This window comes from Artemia sp. Qi Xiang Cuo, chromosome 12 (assembly GCF_049724085.1).
Source record: "Artemia sp. Qi Xiang Cuo chromosome 12, ASM4972408v1, whole genome shotgun sequence".
Taxonomy (NCBI): domain Eukaryota; kingdom Metazoa; phylum Arthropoda; class Branchiopoda; order Anostraca; family Artemiidae; genus Artemia; species Artemia sp. Qi Xiang Cuo.
In genome coordinates, this window is record NC_142805.1 from 60,233,810 (window position 1) to 60,250,775 (window position 16,966).

General features: G+C 36.9%; 1 protein-coding gene across 5 annotated transcripts in view; it reads left to right on the forward strand.

The window, feature by feature from the left end:
* Positions 1–16,966, forward strand: part of Rab3GAP1 (RAB3 GTPase activating protein subunit 1) — a 350,147-nt gene that overhangs the window by 250,612 nt on the left and 82,569 nt on the right. For all 5 annotated transcript variants that reach the window (XM_089098391.1, XM_089098393.1, XM_089098390.1 and 2 more), the window contains exon 2: positions 10,098–10,152. In XM_089098391.1, the coding sequence (XP_088954517.1) occupies positions 10,098–10,152 (55 nt within the window). The remainder of the gene's footprint in view (positions 1–10,097; positions 10,153–16,966) is intronic.

Sequence of the window (16,966 nt, forward strand, 5' to 3'; positions counted from 1 at the left end):
TTAGTTGGTTTATTTTTACTAATTTTATTGATATATGTTAGATTGGCTGTGAAGTAATAATTTTTTTCTGTTTTAAATTTCAACTTTGATCTTTACTTCCCTCGAAAAACTTTTTTTTTAATTAATCTTTGCTCGTTTTTGATTAAAATTTGATGTAGAAACAACGCCGCCATAATCTTTTTTTATTTATACGGAGTAATTTCTGTTCTTTTTAATTTTAATGTCACTCCTTAGTTTCAGTTGAAAACTTATTTTTAATATAATTTCAGATCATCACCGATCTAGGGGAGATAAGATACCCCTAGAAAATACTACAGGAAGGACTCTAGAAAAGATGTCCCTTCCCCTCAATTACCACTGTTAGAACTAGCCCACGGGCTTCATCGCAGAGTGAAATTTGAAGGTTCAATTCAAAACTGTTGATCATTCAAGCTTAATCTTTTGTAGAAATTTAATTGAAAAGTTTTTAGTTTTAGTTAATTTGTTTTCGCAATAATATTTTACTTTTAAGATTAGTAGGCGGTTTACGAAACGCAATAAGAGGGCTTGGGTGGGGGAGTATGCGTGAGGGGTTCTTATAAATCTCCATTTAAGGGCTTTGGACCATAATTATCGCAATGGTACCATTTTATGTTTCCAAACTCTTACACTTAAGAAGTGACACCAAAAGAGCCGTTTTTAGCACTATATGACTCTTTTGGATGGTAAAATTGGTAAAAAGCACATTGATATGAGTAGTAGGTTTAAAATGAGCCGTCCCGGGATGTGCTTTAAAAAGTGAGTGCATCACATTTGCAAAAATAGTGGATTATCTGAAAATTAATCATAAGAAGGCGATAAACCATGATTGAAAAAAATCCAAGCAGGAATCGTACGCATGATAATCTAATTTGAAGTCCAGCGCTGCACTAAGAGAACCACGCCTCTAATAATCTAATTTAATATATATGTGTTTGTAGGACTTTAACTGCGTAGTTTATTAATTGCGTAATTGCGTAGTTTATTTCCACTTAAGACATGTAGATAATTTCGGAGACCACACTGCCTTTCTATGACGATAAATAAAAGTTCGAATAGGGATACATTCCTTTTAATAGACAATGTTTCACAAACAGCGATAGAAACTCACAAAAGAATACCAGATATTTTGGTCACATATGCACTGACCGTCATCAGCAGTAAAACTAAACTAAAACAATTGAAAACAATAGTTTATATACGAAATAAAATAAAACTATATATTTTTTAATTCTCTAATTCTTTTCAAAGCAAAGGCGGAAGCTAGCCTCCTTGACCTTCTTGGACCCGGTTCATTAGCGTTCAATGAAATAACACTTGGACAGAGGTTAACTATATTGGGTGAATTGAACTTTACTCTATCAGATTTTAATAAATTATCATGGTTGCAAAGGGAGCGGCAACCTAGTAAAGAGCGAACCACAGCCCATAGTAATCAAAAGTTGAAAAACATGTTTTCAAAAAGACTGTCTATTTAGAAAAAATTCTTATCTGACACTGAAGCAGGAATGGTAACTATTGTATCGGTTAATCTTAGAAGTAAAAGTTTCTTGCGAAAAGAAATTTATGGTGATTTCGAAAAAGAGCCTGAAACCCCTTGAAAAAGGGGTCAAATCGAAATAAAAAGTGCACCATTGGAATCAGCATGGTCCAAACCCTTTTTTAGGACAATTACAGTCTCCCACATTAAACACCAAGGAAAATGACTATTTTGCATGGGTAGCACTGATCTGTCTCCCCTTTTTTTTCTAGCAGGGCTAGGGGGTGGCCAGAGCATCATAGAGAGATGTGTAATAGCTCATTCGAAATGGAATTAAATTTGCAAGTGCCCTTTTTAAATGACCAAAAAGAATGGAGGGCAAATAGCCCCCCCCCTACAGGTCCCCTCCCCCAAACTAGTCGTATAAAATTTTTTAGATAACCATTTTTTTTAACATAGTTCAAAGGTCCAATATATATGGTTTTGATGATGATATGGCCCTCCATAGTCCCTGGGAAAGGGATGTATGTGGTATCGGGTGCATCGATATCGCACGTATCGATATCGGCGTATTGGTATCGCGCATTGGTATCGCATCGTATTAGGGATATCGGTATCGGTACCCGTTGTTGTTGTTTTTCAGTCATTTTCTAGGTTCATTTTTTAAAGCATGTCCCGGGAAGGTATCATGATTGCAGCGGTAGCTGCTACCTAGTAAAGAGCGAATCACAGCCCATAGTAACAAAAGTTAAAAACCGTGTTTAGAAAAAAGCTACCGAATGAAAAAATTTCTACTTGACGCTGATCTAGGAACGAAAACAAGTGTTTTATTACGTCCTATAAGTAAAAGTTAGTTACATAATGAAGTTTATTGCGATTACTAAAAAATGCCAAAAACCCAATGAGAATGACGTCGTATTAAAATGATAACTACACAATTGGAATCAGAATGGTCGAAAACATGTTACAGGGAAATTATATTCCCCCTCCTTGAACAATAACGAAAGTCGCTTTTTTGCAACTGTAGCACTGATCTGTCTCCCTTATTTTTATTCTTTTTTTTCTAGCAGGGCTAGGGGGTGGTCAGAACATCATAGAGAGATGTGCAATTGCTCATTCGAAAGAGAATTACAATTGCAAGTGCCCGATTTAAGTGACCAAAAAGATTGGAGGGCAACTAGTCCCCGTTCTCTACAGGCCCCCTCCCCCCAAAGTCATCCAATCATAATTTTAAGGTAGCCATTTTGTTCATCATAATTCAAAGGTCCGATACCTGTGTCTTTACTGATGATATAACTCACCATAGTTCCCGGAGTAAGGGCTGTACGCTGTATCGGTATCTGGCGCACCGATGCCATGTATATCTGTATTGACGTATTGTTATTCGGTGTTTTGGTATCGCCTGTATCTTAGGCAAATTCTTAGTAGCTCATATAAAAGATGCAGCTATATACTCATTTTTTAATGCTCATATATACGTCCTATAAATTTCACCATCAGCAAGTTCGAAATGGCACTAAAAAACGGAAATTTTGGGTGCTTTGTCTCAAGTGGAAAAGCTGGGGCTACTGCACTTCCAGAACTTTTTAAAGTGGCAATTAATGGCTCATTTGAAAGCTATCGCTCATATCTACGTGATTTTTATCAATTCTACCATGCGTAAGTGTGATATAGCACTAAAAATAAGGGCGTAATTTCGTCGAAGCCCTTGGGGGAGGGGGACAAAGGTGGACCAAACTTTCCCAGATCAAGTGAAAATGTCACTGAGAAATAAAAAGAAGCCTCATGGTACCATAAATATACAGAATTGATAAAGAAAACTGGCCCGTTTCTCTGAATTATGCAGGTTAATCTTAGTTATGACAAGATTTTTGAAGAAACTAAATTTCAGCTGGGGGAGGGGGAGCAAACCGGGGTCTGGGGAGGGCAAACTAGGGTCCTGAGGGGCAGTTGACCCCTACCCCATAACAAATTACGCCCTGACAAAAAAAAAACACTCTTTTGGTGTCACTTCTTAAGTAGATAATGCAAATATTGCAAACATACCTACAAACGAGTTCATTAAACTGATTTTTACATTTATTTTTTATGTAATTATCTTAACTTTTAGTTATTATGTGCCGTGTTTTGTTCTTTACTAGGTTTACAGCTATATCCGACGAAACAAGCATAGGCCCCATTTATAATGAACTGCATCGGTCCTTTATGTAACTCTTTTTTCAATATTGTCTCAATGTGTATATTCTTTCATATTTACGAGCGTTGGTGGCTAAGTCAGTAAAGCAAATGCCTTGTTTTCCCAAGGCGTCGAGTTCGAACCTCATTCGGGGCAACTTTTTCTGTTAATTTAAAATGATGATGTTGGTTTCTAGTAAATTAATAAGTTTTATTACAAACTTTTAGTCTCCTACTAATATTCAGTTATTAGGGGGTGCGCGCCCCCTCACCCCCTGGATTCACCATTGAACTATGCAGGCTTATCTTAGTTTTGACAAAATCTTTGGAGAAACTAAATTTCATCTGAGGGTGGGAACTGGGGTCTGGGGGAAAACTGTGGTCTGAGAGAGGTAGTTTCTCCCTCTGTTCCATGGTAAATTACGCTCCTGACCCCAACCCCTTGCCACTTAGTGGTTGGAGAAGTGTAGGTATGTTGTTCTGGAACCACTCAAAGTTGTATATTTAAAGTAGGATTACTTATTATTATACTTACTTATTCAAATTATTTACTTGACAATTCCAATGTAATATTCTTTCCATACTTAAGACTGTGCATCCAAAGAGGAAGAAACACAATTGAAAATAATTCTGCAGGAGAATTCAGCCAATTCTTCCCAAAATTTTTGAAATGAAAACAAACTTAGTTTATAATACCATTTATCGTACCTACACAAGAAATGATCGTTTTTGAAATTTCGATTCATTTGTAAGTAATGAATGGCTTTTCTATTTAGGGAGAGGCAAGGGTGCCCATAAGCTGAATTCCAGGGGGGGGGCAAACCTGGTCTAATTGGCACTTTTAATACTATAATATAGAAATCTCAGAACAAAAATATAAAACTAAGGCAGCATCATTCAGCCAGGGGGGGCGGGTGCCCCCCTACCTCCCCTTATGGGTGCCCCTGGGAACAGGTCAAATAACTCCCTAAGCCTAAAGACACATTTCTGTTGAGCTGGCAAAGCTTCCCAAAAGCATGTCGATATGCAAACTTGTCCGCTTAGTTAACTTTTTGTGTCGAAGCTAGTGGCCTGGCGCTACTTTCTTAAGCGCTACTAAATTTAATTTTTTAAAACAAATAGTTAATGTTTTTTTTCTTATTAAAAAAAAAATACAAAAAGAAACGACACTATTTTTCCCTAGATTGGAGGTGATTAGAAACCATATATAAAAAAAAAAAAAAAATTTTGAACTGAAACTAAGGAACAACATTAAAACTTAAAACAAACAGAAGTTATTCCGGAAAACAAAAAAGATCATGGCAGTTTTGTTTCTAAACTAAATTTTAATAAAAAACGACCAGAAGTTAATTTGAAAAAACAAAGTTTTTCTGAGGGAAGTAAAGAGCAAAGTTGAAACTTAAAACGAAAAAGAATGTTTGCTTCACAGCCTATCTAACATATATTGATAAAACTAGTGCAAATAAACCAACTGGTGATATTTCCCTATGTTTGTAGGATTAGAGAAATTAGCGCTTTGCTTTAGTATAGTATAGCGGGTCTGCATGCAAAATGTGTTGTCTACAATTATTCTACATATTATGAAGTAAGAATTGTTTTCTAACTTCACGCTATCGAAATACTTTACCCCACCCCCCTAATGTGCAAATGTATAGCCCAAATTATATAAGTCCAATGTATTCTGTCACCATCACGTGTTTTCCACTGAGCGTAAGCTAATTGTCGCTTAATACAGACAGATAAAAACTGGTTTGTTCTCGGGTGTGTACCATATAATACACAAGTACCAGCAAAATTTACCACCTTAACTTACCAGTGTCTCTATTGGGTATGTGCGCAAGAATTCATTGTGGAGGGTCCCTACTTTCCGCTAGGAATACCAGTTGCAAACAATCGCACTTCTTTACAGTGCGCAGATATGGGGAAAAGGCTTTTCGGGTGCGTATTCCCTCGAATTTCCCAAATCTATATGAATTTTTCCGTAATTTCACATACATCCCGTATAATCTGTCTTTTTAGTATTTCTTTAACCCGTACTCCACTCCCCCATAAATTCTTGAATGTATGTTTGCTTTTATTTCCTTTTATGATAGTACAGTTTTTTTTTTCAAATTGTATAAATTGTAGGCTATAAGAATTTAAAAGTCAGTATAATTTCCATGACCTCGTTAATATGTTGATCAATATATTTTTAAGTGACTAAATTTTGCATTAGGACTATAAGGAGTTTAAAAAGTTCAATTATGTGTTATTTCTTAGTATTTCCGTTGATGTTAACTGTACCTTCAATTACCACCCAACATGTATGAACGAAAATAGCAGCCCTACTTTGAAGTTGCGTGCATGAAAGGAATTAAAATCTACAAAAATAATTGGTCGAATGATTTACCGCTACTCACTGTTGCTAAACCGGTAAAAAAAGGTTTTTTTTCATCAATAATCGTAAATGGTAACAAAAATAGATACAATCCTTGGCAACCCTCGAGGAACAAGCATTCAAATAAGTGTATTGTTATTCTAAAATGAATTATTGGACAACAATATTCAAGCGAGGGGCTGGCAACTATCCGCCTCATCTCAAAGTGCCACTTGTTCAGCTAATTTTGGCACACTTCTACCGGGCCATGCCTGTTTCAAACACGCGTAGGACCTGCTACCTAGTGCGAATGAGTTTTAGAAGTGAGTAAACTCTCGAGTCAATGTAAAAAAGGTTAAATTACTGCCTAGAGGCCGTTCCAAAAAAGTGTGCCACTGTGCACTATATCCGTTATTTTACTCAAGTGGTTCCAAATCTCCCCCTCCCCACATTTAGTCAGTTCTTTCCCAATTATCTCTGGAGGTTAAACATACCTCTCCCTCACATCTGAAAAGATATTTCTTATCATCCGAATAGTAAAATCATTTTCAGTTGGAAGAAGTTTAAAAGATCGTCAGCTTGATATAAATTAAATAAAAAACAAGTTTTTTTTAACTGAAAGTAAGGAACGACGTTAAAACTTAAAATGAACAGAAATTATTCCGTATATGAAAGGGGATGTCCCCTCCTCAACGCCTCGCTCTTTACGCTAAAGTTTTTTATTGTTTAAAAAAAATAAGAGTTGTGAGAAAGTCAAACTTTAGCGTAAAGAGCGAGGCGTTGAGGAGGGGACAGCCCCTTTCATATACGGAATAATTTCTGTTCTTTTTAAGTTTTAACGTTTTTTTTTTTATTTAATTTTTGAACGTTTTTGAATTAATGCAGGTCTTGATTTTGGCTCACCGTACATGAATAATTAAAACAAAATTTACATATTAATTCTACTTTTATTTGGTTAAATGGCTTTCTCGAAACCTGTTTAATTTTATTTACGAACGTTTTTATTAGTAATAAATATACTTAACCTACAAATTAACTTACGTAACGAACTTCTATATTCATATATTTTTAATACGCATATTAGGGGGTTCTCCTACTAGTAAATGCCTCGTTCTTTAAGCTAAAGTTCGAATTTTGTTCCAATTCTTTAAAAATGACCCCTTAATCACAAAGGCCGTTAATTAGAATAAATAGCTCTTATGAAAGTACTAAAAAATCACATTATTCAGCACATTATTCCGAATTTTCAGCCCAGCAAAGAATGGTATCAAATTGGGTACTCCTGTACTAAACGGACTCTTTTATATAGTGCTAGTTTGGTTAATGCTAATGAAATAAAATAAAATAGGATGAATATATAATAGTTTAGAAACAAATTTGGGCTATATATTTGCACATTAGGGAGGGCGGGGGGCAAAGCATAGCATATATTAGATACGTAACCTAACGTAACCTAGGTACCTTCCCCCCAAAAAAAAACCTCAAAAAACAACACTTTTAATATCTTATACGCAATTAAAACCACGCTATAAATTGTATTTCTCTACAGCGGTGTCTTGAATCATCCCGTTAGAACGGGTTTTTCGTCGCGTCTCCAGTTGACATTCCATATACATCAAACAGTTCGTGGTAACGAACTGTAAATAAGGAGCTCAATGGTAACCGAAACTCTAGAAAACGGGTTTTTGATACCAGTAGATACATCAAAAGAATCAGATTTCAATGCTGATTTCAAATATATAACTTTCATCAAGTTTAGTGCTACCCATCAAAAGTAACGCGCCTGAGAAAATTTGGCTGATTTTCAAAAAAAGGGGGAAAGACCCCCTAAAAGTTATAGAACCTTAATGAAAATCACACCATTATATTCAGCGTATAAGAGAACCCTACTGTCGAGGTTTCAAGCTCCTATCTACAAAAATGTGGAATTTTGCATTTTTTCCCAGAAGAAAGATCACGGATGAGTGTTTATTTGTTTTTTTGTTTTTTTTTACCAGGGGTGATCGTATCGACCCAGTGGTCCTAGAATATCGTGGGAGGGCTCATTGGAACGGAAATTAAAAGTTCTAGTGCCCTTTTTAAGTGACCAACAAAAATGGAGGGCAATTAGGCTCCCTCCCACGCTCATTTTTTTCCCAAAGTCACCCGATCAAATTTTGAGATAGCCATTTTGTTCAGCATGGTCGAAAATATAATAAATATGTCTTTTAGGATGACTTAATCCCCCGGAGTCCCCAGGGGGAGGGCTAAAAGTTATGAACTTTACCCAATGTTAACATATAGTATTGGTTATTGGGAAGTATACAGAAATTTTTAGGACGATTTTTTCTGGTAGTGGGAGGGATGGGTGGGTCGGGGGTTATGTTGGAGGATCTGTCCATGAAGGAAGTTTTCATGGCGGAAGGGAAATTGCCATGAAGGGGGTGCCGGACTTGCCAGCATTATTTATTGGTTATTGGTAAGTATACAGACATTTTCAGGAAGGATTTTTTTTTCTGGAGGGGGGGGGCTAGAGGAGGGGGTTACTCTGGAGAATATTTCAGTGGAAGATGTTTCTTTGGGGTAAGGGACATTTCTATGAAGGGGGTGCCGGATTTTCAAGCATTATTTAAGAAATGATCAGAAATTAAATAAAAAACAAGTTTTTTCAACAGAAAGTAAGGAGCAACATTAAAACTTAAAACGCACAGAAATTATTACGTGTATTAGGGGGTTCTCCCCCAAGTCAATACCTTGGTCTTTACGCTACAGTTTTTTTAGTGCTTTCAAAAGAGCTGTCTAGTCTAATTAAACGGCCTTTGTAATTCAGGGTTTTGTGAATCAAATTTTTTTTTAACTTTTTACGTGAAGAGAGCCGTATTGAATTAGTGGAGAACCCCCTCATATACGTAATAACATCTACGTAATAAAAAAAAAACAATAAAAAAACAATCGATACGGCTCAATAGTAATCGAAACTTTTAAAAACGGAATTTTGATGTCAATAAATGTATCAAAAGAATGTGTTTATAATGCTGATTCTAAATTTATAAATTTTATTAAGTTTAGTACTACTCATCAAAGGCTAGGAGCCTGAGAAAATTTACCTGATTTTTTACAGAGGGGGAAACATCCCCTACAAGTGAAAGAATTTTAATGAAAATCACATCGTCAGATTCAGCGTATCAGAAAACCCTTTTACATAGGTTTCAAGCTCATATCTGCAAATATCTGCAACTTCGTATTTTTTACCAGAAGAAAAATATACGAATATAGAAGTTAGTTACGTAACTTAATTTGTAAAGACATCCATTTAGCAAAAGAAAAGTAAAATTTTTATGCAAATTTTGTTTACTTATTCAATGACGGTTAGCCAAAATAAAAGCTGCATTAACTAAAAAACGATCAGAAATTAAATAAAAAAAAACAAGTTTTTTAAACTAAAATTAAGGAGCTACATTAAAACTTAAAACGAACAGAAATTATTCAGTATATGAAAGGGGCTGTCCCCTCCTCAACGCATCGCTCTTTACGCTAAAGTTTGACTATGTCTCACAACTTTATTCTTTAAAACAATAAAAAACTTTAGCATAAAGAGCGAGGCGTTGAGGAGGGGACAGCCCCTTTCATATACGGAATAATTTCTGTTCGTTTTAAGTTTTAATATCGCTCCTTACTTTCAGTTTGAAAAACTTGTTTTTTTTTATTTAATTAGATAAAAGAGTCCGTTTGGTACAACAGTACCCAATAATTTGACCCTATGGTGAATATGAAAGGAGCACAGAATAGTGTCGGAATGTTGAAACTTATATATTACCTTTTTGAAGTTGGCGTAGAGACACCATTTCTGATTTTTTTTTTTTTCTTTCCTTTTTGTAGGGTGCAAGAACCCATTTTTATCCTAGAACTGGGACCAAATCTGTAGAATGGGACTTCTAAAACTTAGCTGATTGTTGTGCTGCCGACCTCTCTCTAATTATTTTTTTTATTTCAAACAAGTAAACAAGGTCATCAATTTAGACCTAATATGAACCCCAATTTACTTCTCCTCTGCTCCAAAACTTCAAATAATTTTTTTTTTTTTTTTAGAGTTTCGGATGATGGTCCAAGTCCTGCTCATTCTCTGTTTCATCAAAAACTCCAGGTAACTTTTTCCTTTCTTTCCTTTCATAATTTGAAATGCTTTTTTTTATACTTTAAATACAAAATAGTACTTTAAGTACAATATTTCAGCAATTTGTCATCTGTATAGAAAGTGCTCAACCGTATAGAAAGTAAAATAGGCCAGGAAGATCCTACCACAAGTAACAACCCTTCGTAGCCCCAAGCCACCTGATGCGCACATTCTTCTATCTGACTCTGTTTAAGGCTTGTCACTTTACTCCCTCCCGTGAAGCTCTAGCTTTGTTTAAGTCCTTTATTAAGGCGTGTTCCCATCTCTTCTCCATTCGTGGACGACCTGCTTTTTGTTTGGTCCCAGGTGAATAAAAGTGCCCCCCCCCCATTTGGGAGCACTTAATAAAGAATTATTTGGCTTCTATTTTTTCTGGCCACTTCGAGTAGAAAGGGTGGTTGTAAAAATTCAAAAGAGGGCCCTTTCGATTAGAAATCGAAGGTTTTAGCGTCCATTTTCAGATTTAAAAGGGATTGGATTAAATTAGTTTACGATTTTTCCAAAAAAAAACTGCTTTTTTGGTAACTTTTGCGCATAGCCAAAAAGCGGGATTATTGGAAACCATTATCTTTCGTCCGTGGAACATGATCTAGCTATTTTAAACTTTCTTTCATTATCTAACAAGATAGTAGGGTTCAACAACATTTTCAATGTCTGGAAATTGCTATTTTAATTTAAGTTTTGTGGAGCAGCTCGCGAATTTGAAATTGCTCATATACTTTTTCTTCTGTAGACCTGTTTCTCTCTGTCTACTTCCTATGTTGTTGAGGTTTTTCCTCCGCGCAATAAGTCCCTTATTATGATATCTCTCCCCGATCCGAGGACGACCTGTTTTTGATTGGCCCCGGTGAATCAAAGTGCCCCCATTCGGGAGCATTTAATAAAGGACGAAGTGACTTCTATTTTTTCCCGACCACTTCGTAAAGAAAGGGGGGCGTAGAAACTCAGAAGAAGGCTCTTTCGACTAGAAATCGGGAGTTCTAGTGTCTTTTTTAAGACCCAAAAGTTTTTGTTTTGTTTCAAAAGTTTTGCGATTTTCCCAAAAAACTGTAGTTTTGGTGATTTGTTATGCATAATCGGAAAGCGCAATTATTGCTCGTGAGTTCAAGCGTACAGCATACCTCGCCTTTATTGACTTTAAAGCAGCCTTCGACTCGGTCAACCGTGAGTCTCTTTGGCTGATACTAGAGCGAACAGGTCTCGCGGAAAAATACTGTCTCCTGTTCAAGGCGCTCTACACTGGTACAAAAAGCTCTATCCAAGTTAATGGCCGTCGAAGCTCACTGTTCGAAATAAATACCGGTGTACGGCAAGGTTGTGCTGCTGCTCGTGAACTGTTCAACGCGGTGATTGATTATGTCATAGATCGAACCACGAACCGGCTCCCCTTCGGACTAAGCTATGGCGACAGAGTTTTAGCCAATTGCGACTTCGCTGATGATATTGCTCTGATATACACTTCTGCAGCTGAACTCGAAGAAGCCCTCAACACACTGTCGGAAGAAGCCCTGAAAGTGGGACTACATATTATCTGGCAGAAAACAAAAATAATGATCGTTGACTCCGCAGGTAACACTGCCAACTCACCAGCATTCAACGTATCAAGGCACACCGTCGAGGTTGTCAAGTCTTTCACCTACCTTGGATCTGTCATCACGGAAAACGGCTCAGTCGAATCTGAATTTCAGTCGCGCATCAGAAAAGCCGCATCAATTATGGCACGACTATGCTGTTCAGTGTGGTCAAAGCCCAACATCAGCCGAAAAACAAAAATGCGGATCTACAACACCACCGTAACCCAAGTCCTTCTCTGCGGTGCTGAGACCTGGCCAGCTGCTGCTTCTGCTCGTGATGCCATAGACGTGACCCATACAAAGTTCTTGAGACGTATTGAAGGAATCAGATGGGACGACTTCGTCTCGAACACCCGATTGCTGGCACTAACAGATCAGACTCTCGTCAGGTCGCTGCACGAACCCTACGGTGGTTCGGCCATTTGGTCCGCATGCCAGCAGAAAAACCCGCCAGCACTCTCTTCAATTTTGATCCCCCTGCGCATGGCTGGAAGCGCCCCCGCGGAAGGCCCCGGTTCAGATGGAGGGACAGCCTCACCCAGTACCTCTCAATGATCGGCACTGATATACAAGAAGCAGTCACGCTTGCACAAGACCGTTCCGAATGGATGCGAAGAGTCACGTGTCTCTCTACGCTGGACCACCAGCAGGAGCATTAAGTCAAGTCAAGTAAGTCAAATCATCCTTCGTCCTTGAAACATGATCTAGTGATCTTATCCCATGATAGTAAGGCTTTTTTGATGTCTGGAGCAGAGGCGTAATTTGCTATGGGGCGGGCAGGGGGTGGGAAACGTCCCACCTATATAATTCAAGTATCCCCAGAAACAGGTCAGTTTTCTTTAGTATACCTTTGCTTTTATGGTATTATTTAGCTCATTTTTCATTTTTAGCTGTCATTTTCACTTGATATGGGATAATGGGCTTCAGATATGCCCCCCCAGGGATTTTTAAGAAATTACACGACTGGCCTGGGGATTGGTTAGTTGCGTTCAGGTGTTGAATTTGAAACTTGCGAATTTGAAACTGCCCAAAATGAGTAAAATGAATGAACTTTTACAGTTTTGCGAGTTCAGGGTGCTAGAATAGGTTTGAAAATTCATGTTAAAAAGACTTACTTCACTAAGGTTAGGAATAAGTGAAGATGAAAAGGTGACTTGGGTAGCGAAATGATTGATCAGGTGGACAGCTTCACTTACCCTGGTAGCATTATTAGTAAAGACGGTGGGAGCAGTGAAGATGGTAAAATTAGAATAGCCAAGGCTCAGGGTGTTTTTTCACAGTTAAAAACAGTTTGGAAGAATAGGAAGATAACTCTGCTGCCCAAGATTATAATATTGGAAGCTATAGTGATGACAGTGGTCAAATATGGCTCTAAAGCATGGGTGCTCCGAATAGCGAATGAAGATTTGCTAGATGTTTTCCAGAGAAATAGCCCACGGATTGTTCTGGGGACCCGGCTGACTGACCGTATTTCAACCAGTAGGATCTACAAAACTGTAGTTCAATCCTGCTTTCTGGGGCTATAATGAGAAAAAGGTTGAAATGGCTAGGGCACGTTCTGCGGACGAAGGATGACAGATTAGCGAAGATTGTCCTTTTCGACAACCGTCTAGTGCTAAACGTAAAGCAGCTCGTTCACGTTTGGGGTGGGATGATTTCATAAAGAAAAATTTAAAGGAAATGGGAACTTTTTGGGAGGGTGCAAAGAGGGATGCTTTGAATAGATTGGGATGGAGGAGGGATTTGCGCAGCTGTCTTGGCCTCAGGAGGCTTGGTGCTGCTGTGAATTGTTAGCATTAACAGTTGTAGTAGTATTTCGTATTCCAACCTCTCTTGTTTACGCTTGCTAGTCGACTATTATAAGCATGTGCTTGCGGACTACAGACTGCTATCAGAGTAACATTTTCTCCCATAGCAGCTTGACATAAAATTTAACACTGTTGATTTTGGTTCTACCATAATAGTGCAAATACTTCTGCAAATAAAAAATTTTCAATTTTGGGCAACTTTCAATGAGCTTAAACCTTGTGCACAAATTAATTATAAAGTGTCTTTTTTGGATGCAGGACCACTTTGGCCACAACCCAAAAAAGTTCTCTGACCAGGTACTGTAGATAATTTACTTGGCTCCTATAGGAAGAGCATTTTTGATTCCACCAACAGAAAATTTAAATACAAAGAGTCTGATGTCTGATGAGAACAGCTTTAGTCTGGCTTCCAAATCGCTATAGATATTTCATTTTATTTCACTTATTGCTGACATGCTAATATACTATATCTCACTGCTTTTAAAACCCCGAAATGCCAAACTATAAATTCAACTGCAGTGACGTCAATTCATGGAAATGCAGGGAACCGGGGGGGGAATTTATTTTCCAAAATCTAGGGGGGGACAACTTTTTTCAGTTATTCAAAGAGAATATAAAAAAAGCCTGCTTTTCAATGAAAATACCAAGAAAAGGCAACATTCCAAATCCGTGGGGAGGGGTGAAAAATCTTGGGGAAGATCTCCACAATTAACACCATTTTCAAAAGCTGTCGTAAGACTTACAATTTTTCGTTTTTTTCTTCCACTTCAGGCCCTATCCATTAAGCTAAGACAGTATCTTATTTTATGATGTGAAACTACATCTTTACCATGGAAAAATAATTAGTTTTGCTGAAAATTGCGTTTGTGAAATCTTCACTTATTTCATTCCACCAAATCACCTGATGATTTAATGAGAAAAACGTCGCGATAAAATATTCTCACAACCTTAATGAGGCAACCTGAAAAAAATGGATTAATGAGTGTTGAGTTAATTTGCATCATACATGGATAAAAATTAATGAAGCTTTTCGTATGAGTGGTCACAAGCGTGTACCATGTAATTTTTTAATTTGATAATAGTTTTTTTTTTGAAGGTTCGGGCTTCCCCAGTTTTTTCAACAATTTGTGTTTTTGCGAGCTTGGCTGTTAACGTTCTGGTCAAACTTTAAGTAAGGAGCGACACGGCTCAGTAGTAACCGAAACTCTAAAAACAAAGTTTAGATAGTGACAGATACATCAAAAGAATCAAATTATTATGCTAATTCAAAATATATAAAGTTTGTCAGATTCAGCATATCAGAAAAACCTTACTGTAGAGGTTTAAAGCTCCTATAAGTAGTAAGGCAATAGGGAATCTGACGAGTGATTGCGTAATATGACTTACCAGGTCACCTATTGCTACGAACGGTACATGCCTTACCAGACGGGTTTCTGAGGTAACACCCATTTTTTTGAGGTCAAACGGAGAGAGAGTGGCGGTGAGTCCATATACAGTAACTTGATTAGTAGGTTTTTTTAAAACTTGGCAATGTATAATGTACTCAAGCGAAAACCGTATAGTCTGGTTTAGTTTTTCAAAGAGAGTGAGTATTTGACATTTTTGCAAAAAGGGATAAGGAATTCGCAAATTGGATTCTATGAACGATATTGATTAATATTTTGAATAATAGGAGTGTGAATGATTCTAATTAGTGATTGGATTGTATGACGGTGGAGAAAAAAAGGATTAAACTGATTAACAGTTAAGGTAACCCCGAAGGGGTTGTTAACTCAGGTAATTTGTTACTTGACCTAGCTTTACCTCTCCGATGTGGTCTGTATATTACACAAGTAACGTTTGAAAATTATTGTCACTTTAAAATCGGATCTAACGTTCCCTTCGTCCCCCAATGTCTGAGGAGCTGGGGAGGGTAAGAGAGGGGGAGGGGGAGTCAATTTTGGAGGTAACACATTCTAAATGAGAAATCGTAAAATACCCGAGACAATGAACAAGTCCCAATATGGCAAGTATTTAGTTAATATAATGCTTGGAAGAGAAATTAAGTTTTGAGGGGGATGTAAAAATGGTACTTATTTAATATCCCGGTAAACATACGACTAGAAATGCTTCAGGAGAAATAGACTATTACTTCTTTCTGAACTAATCAATATTCCTTGACAAATATTTTTTTATTTTTACTGTATTGCTATTATTCAAAACATTGCAATGTCTATGCCAAATCAAACTAGCGAATAATTATCGTGGCTTTTTAGGTTTTCAATTTTTTTTTCATTGTAATTAATAACATAAAAAAATGATTAAATTTAGATTTGGCTAAGATATATTTTGACTACTTTATACGATGTGAGGGGGTGGGGGCAAGTATTCAGTTAAAATAAAGCTAGCAAGGGGGAAATTAAGTTTTGAGGGAGGTGTAAAAATGCTACTTATTTAATACCCTGGTAAACATTTGACTTGAAATGCTTCAGGAGAAATAGACTATTGCTTCTTTCTGAACTGTCTGGGGAGTGGGTGGGGGCAAGTATTTAGTGAAAATAATGCTAAAAAGGGGGAAATTAAGTTTTGAGGGGGTGTAAAAATGGTACTTATTTAATAGCCCGGTAAACATACGACTAGAAATGCTTCAGGAGAAATAGACTATTGCTTCTTTCTGAACTAATCAATATTCCTTGACAAACATTTTTTTTTATTTTTACTGTATTGCTATTATTCAAAACATTGCATTGTCTATGCCACATCAAACTAGCAAATAATTATCGTGGCTTTTTAGGTGTTCAATTTTTTTTCAGTGTAATTAATAACATAAAAAAATGATGAAATTTAGATTTAGCTAAGCTCTATTTTGACTACTTTATATGAAGTGAGGGGGGTGGGGGTAAGTATTCAGTTAAAATAAAGCGAGGAAGGGGGAAATTAAGTTTTGAGGGAGTTGTAAAATGCTACTTATTTAATACCCCTGGTAAACATTTGACTTGAAATGCTTCAGGAGAAATAGATTATTGCTTCTTTCTGAACTGTCTGGGGAGTGGGTGGGGGCAAGTTTTTAGTGAAAATAATTCTAAAAAGGGGGAAATTAAGTTTTGAGGGGGGTGTAAAAAAGGTACTTATTTAATATCCCGGTAAACATACGACTAGAAATGCTTCAGGAGAAATAGACTATTGCTTCGTTCTGAACTAATCGCAATTCCTTGACAAATATTTTTTTTATTTTTACTTTATTGCTATTAGTCTTCACGATTACATGAATATACAGTGTATTCTCACGACTACAAGCCTGAGGCATGAATATACAGTCTGGTTTGACGATTACATTGCAAAAAGCGAGCAATCCTTTTATATTATATACATATAGAGTGAACAAACACGTTTTGAGAGTATAATTGATATTATATGACGCAG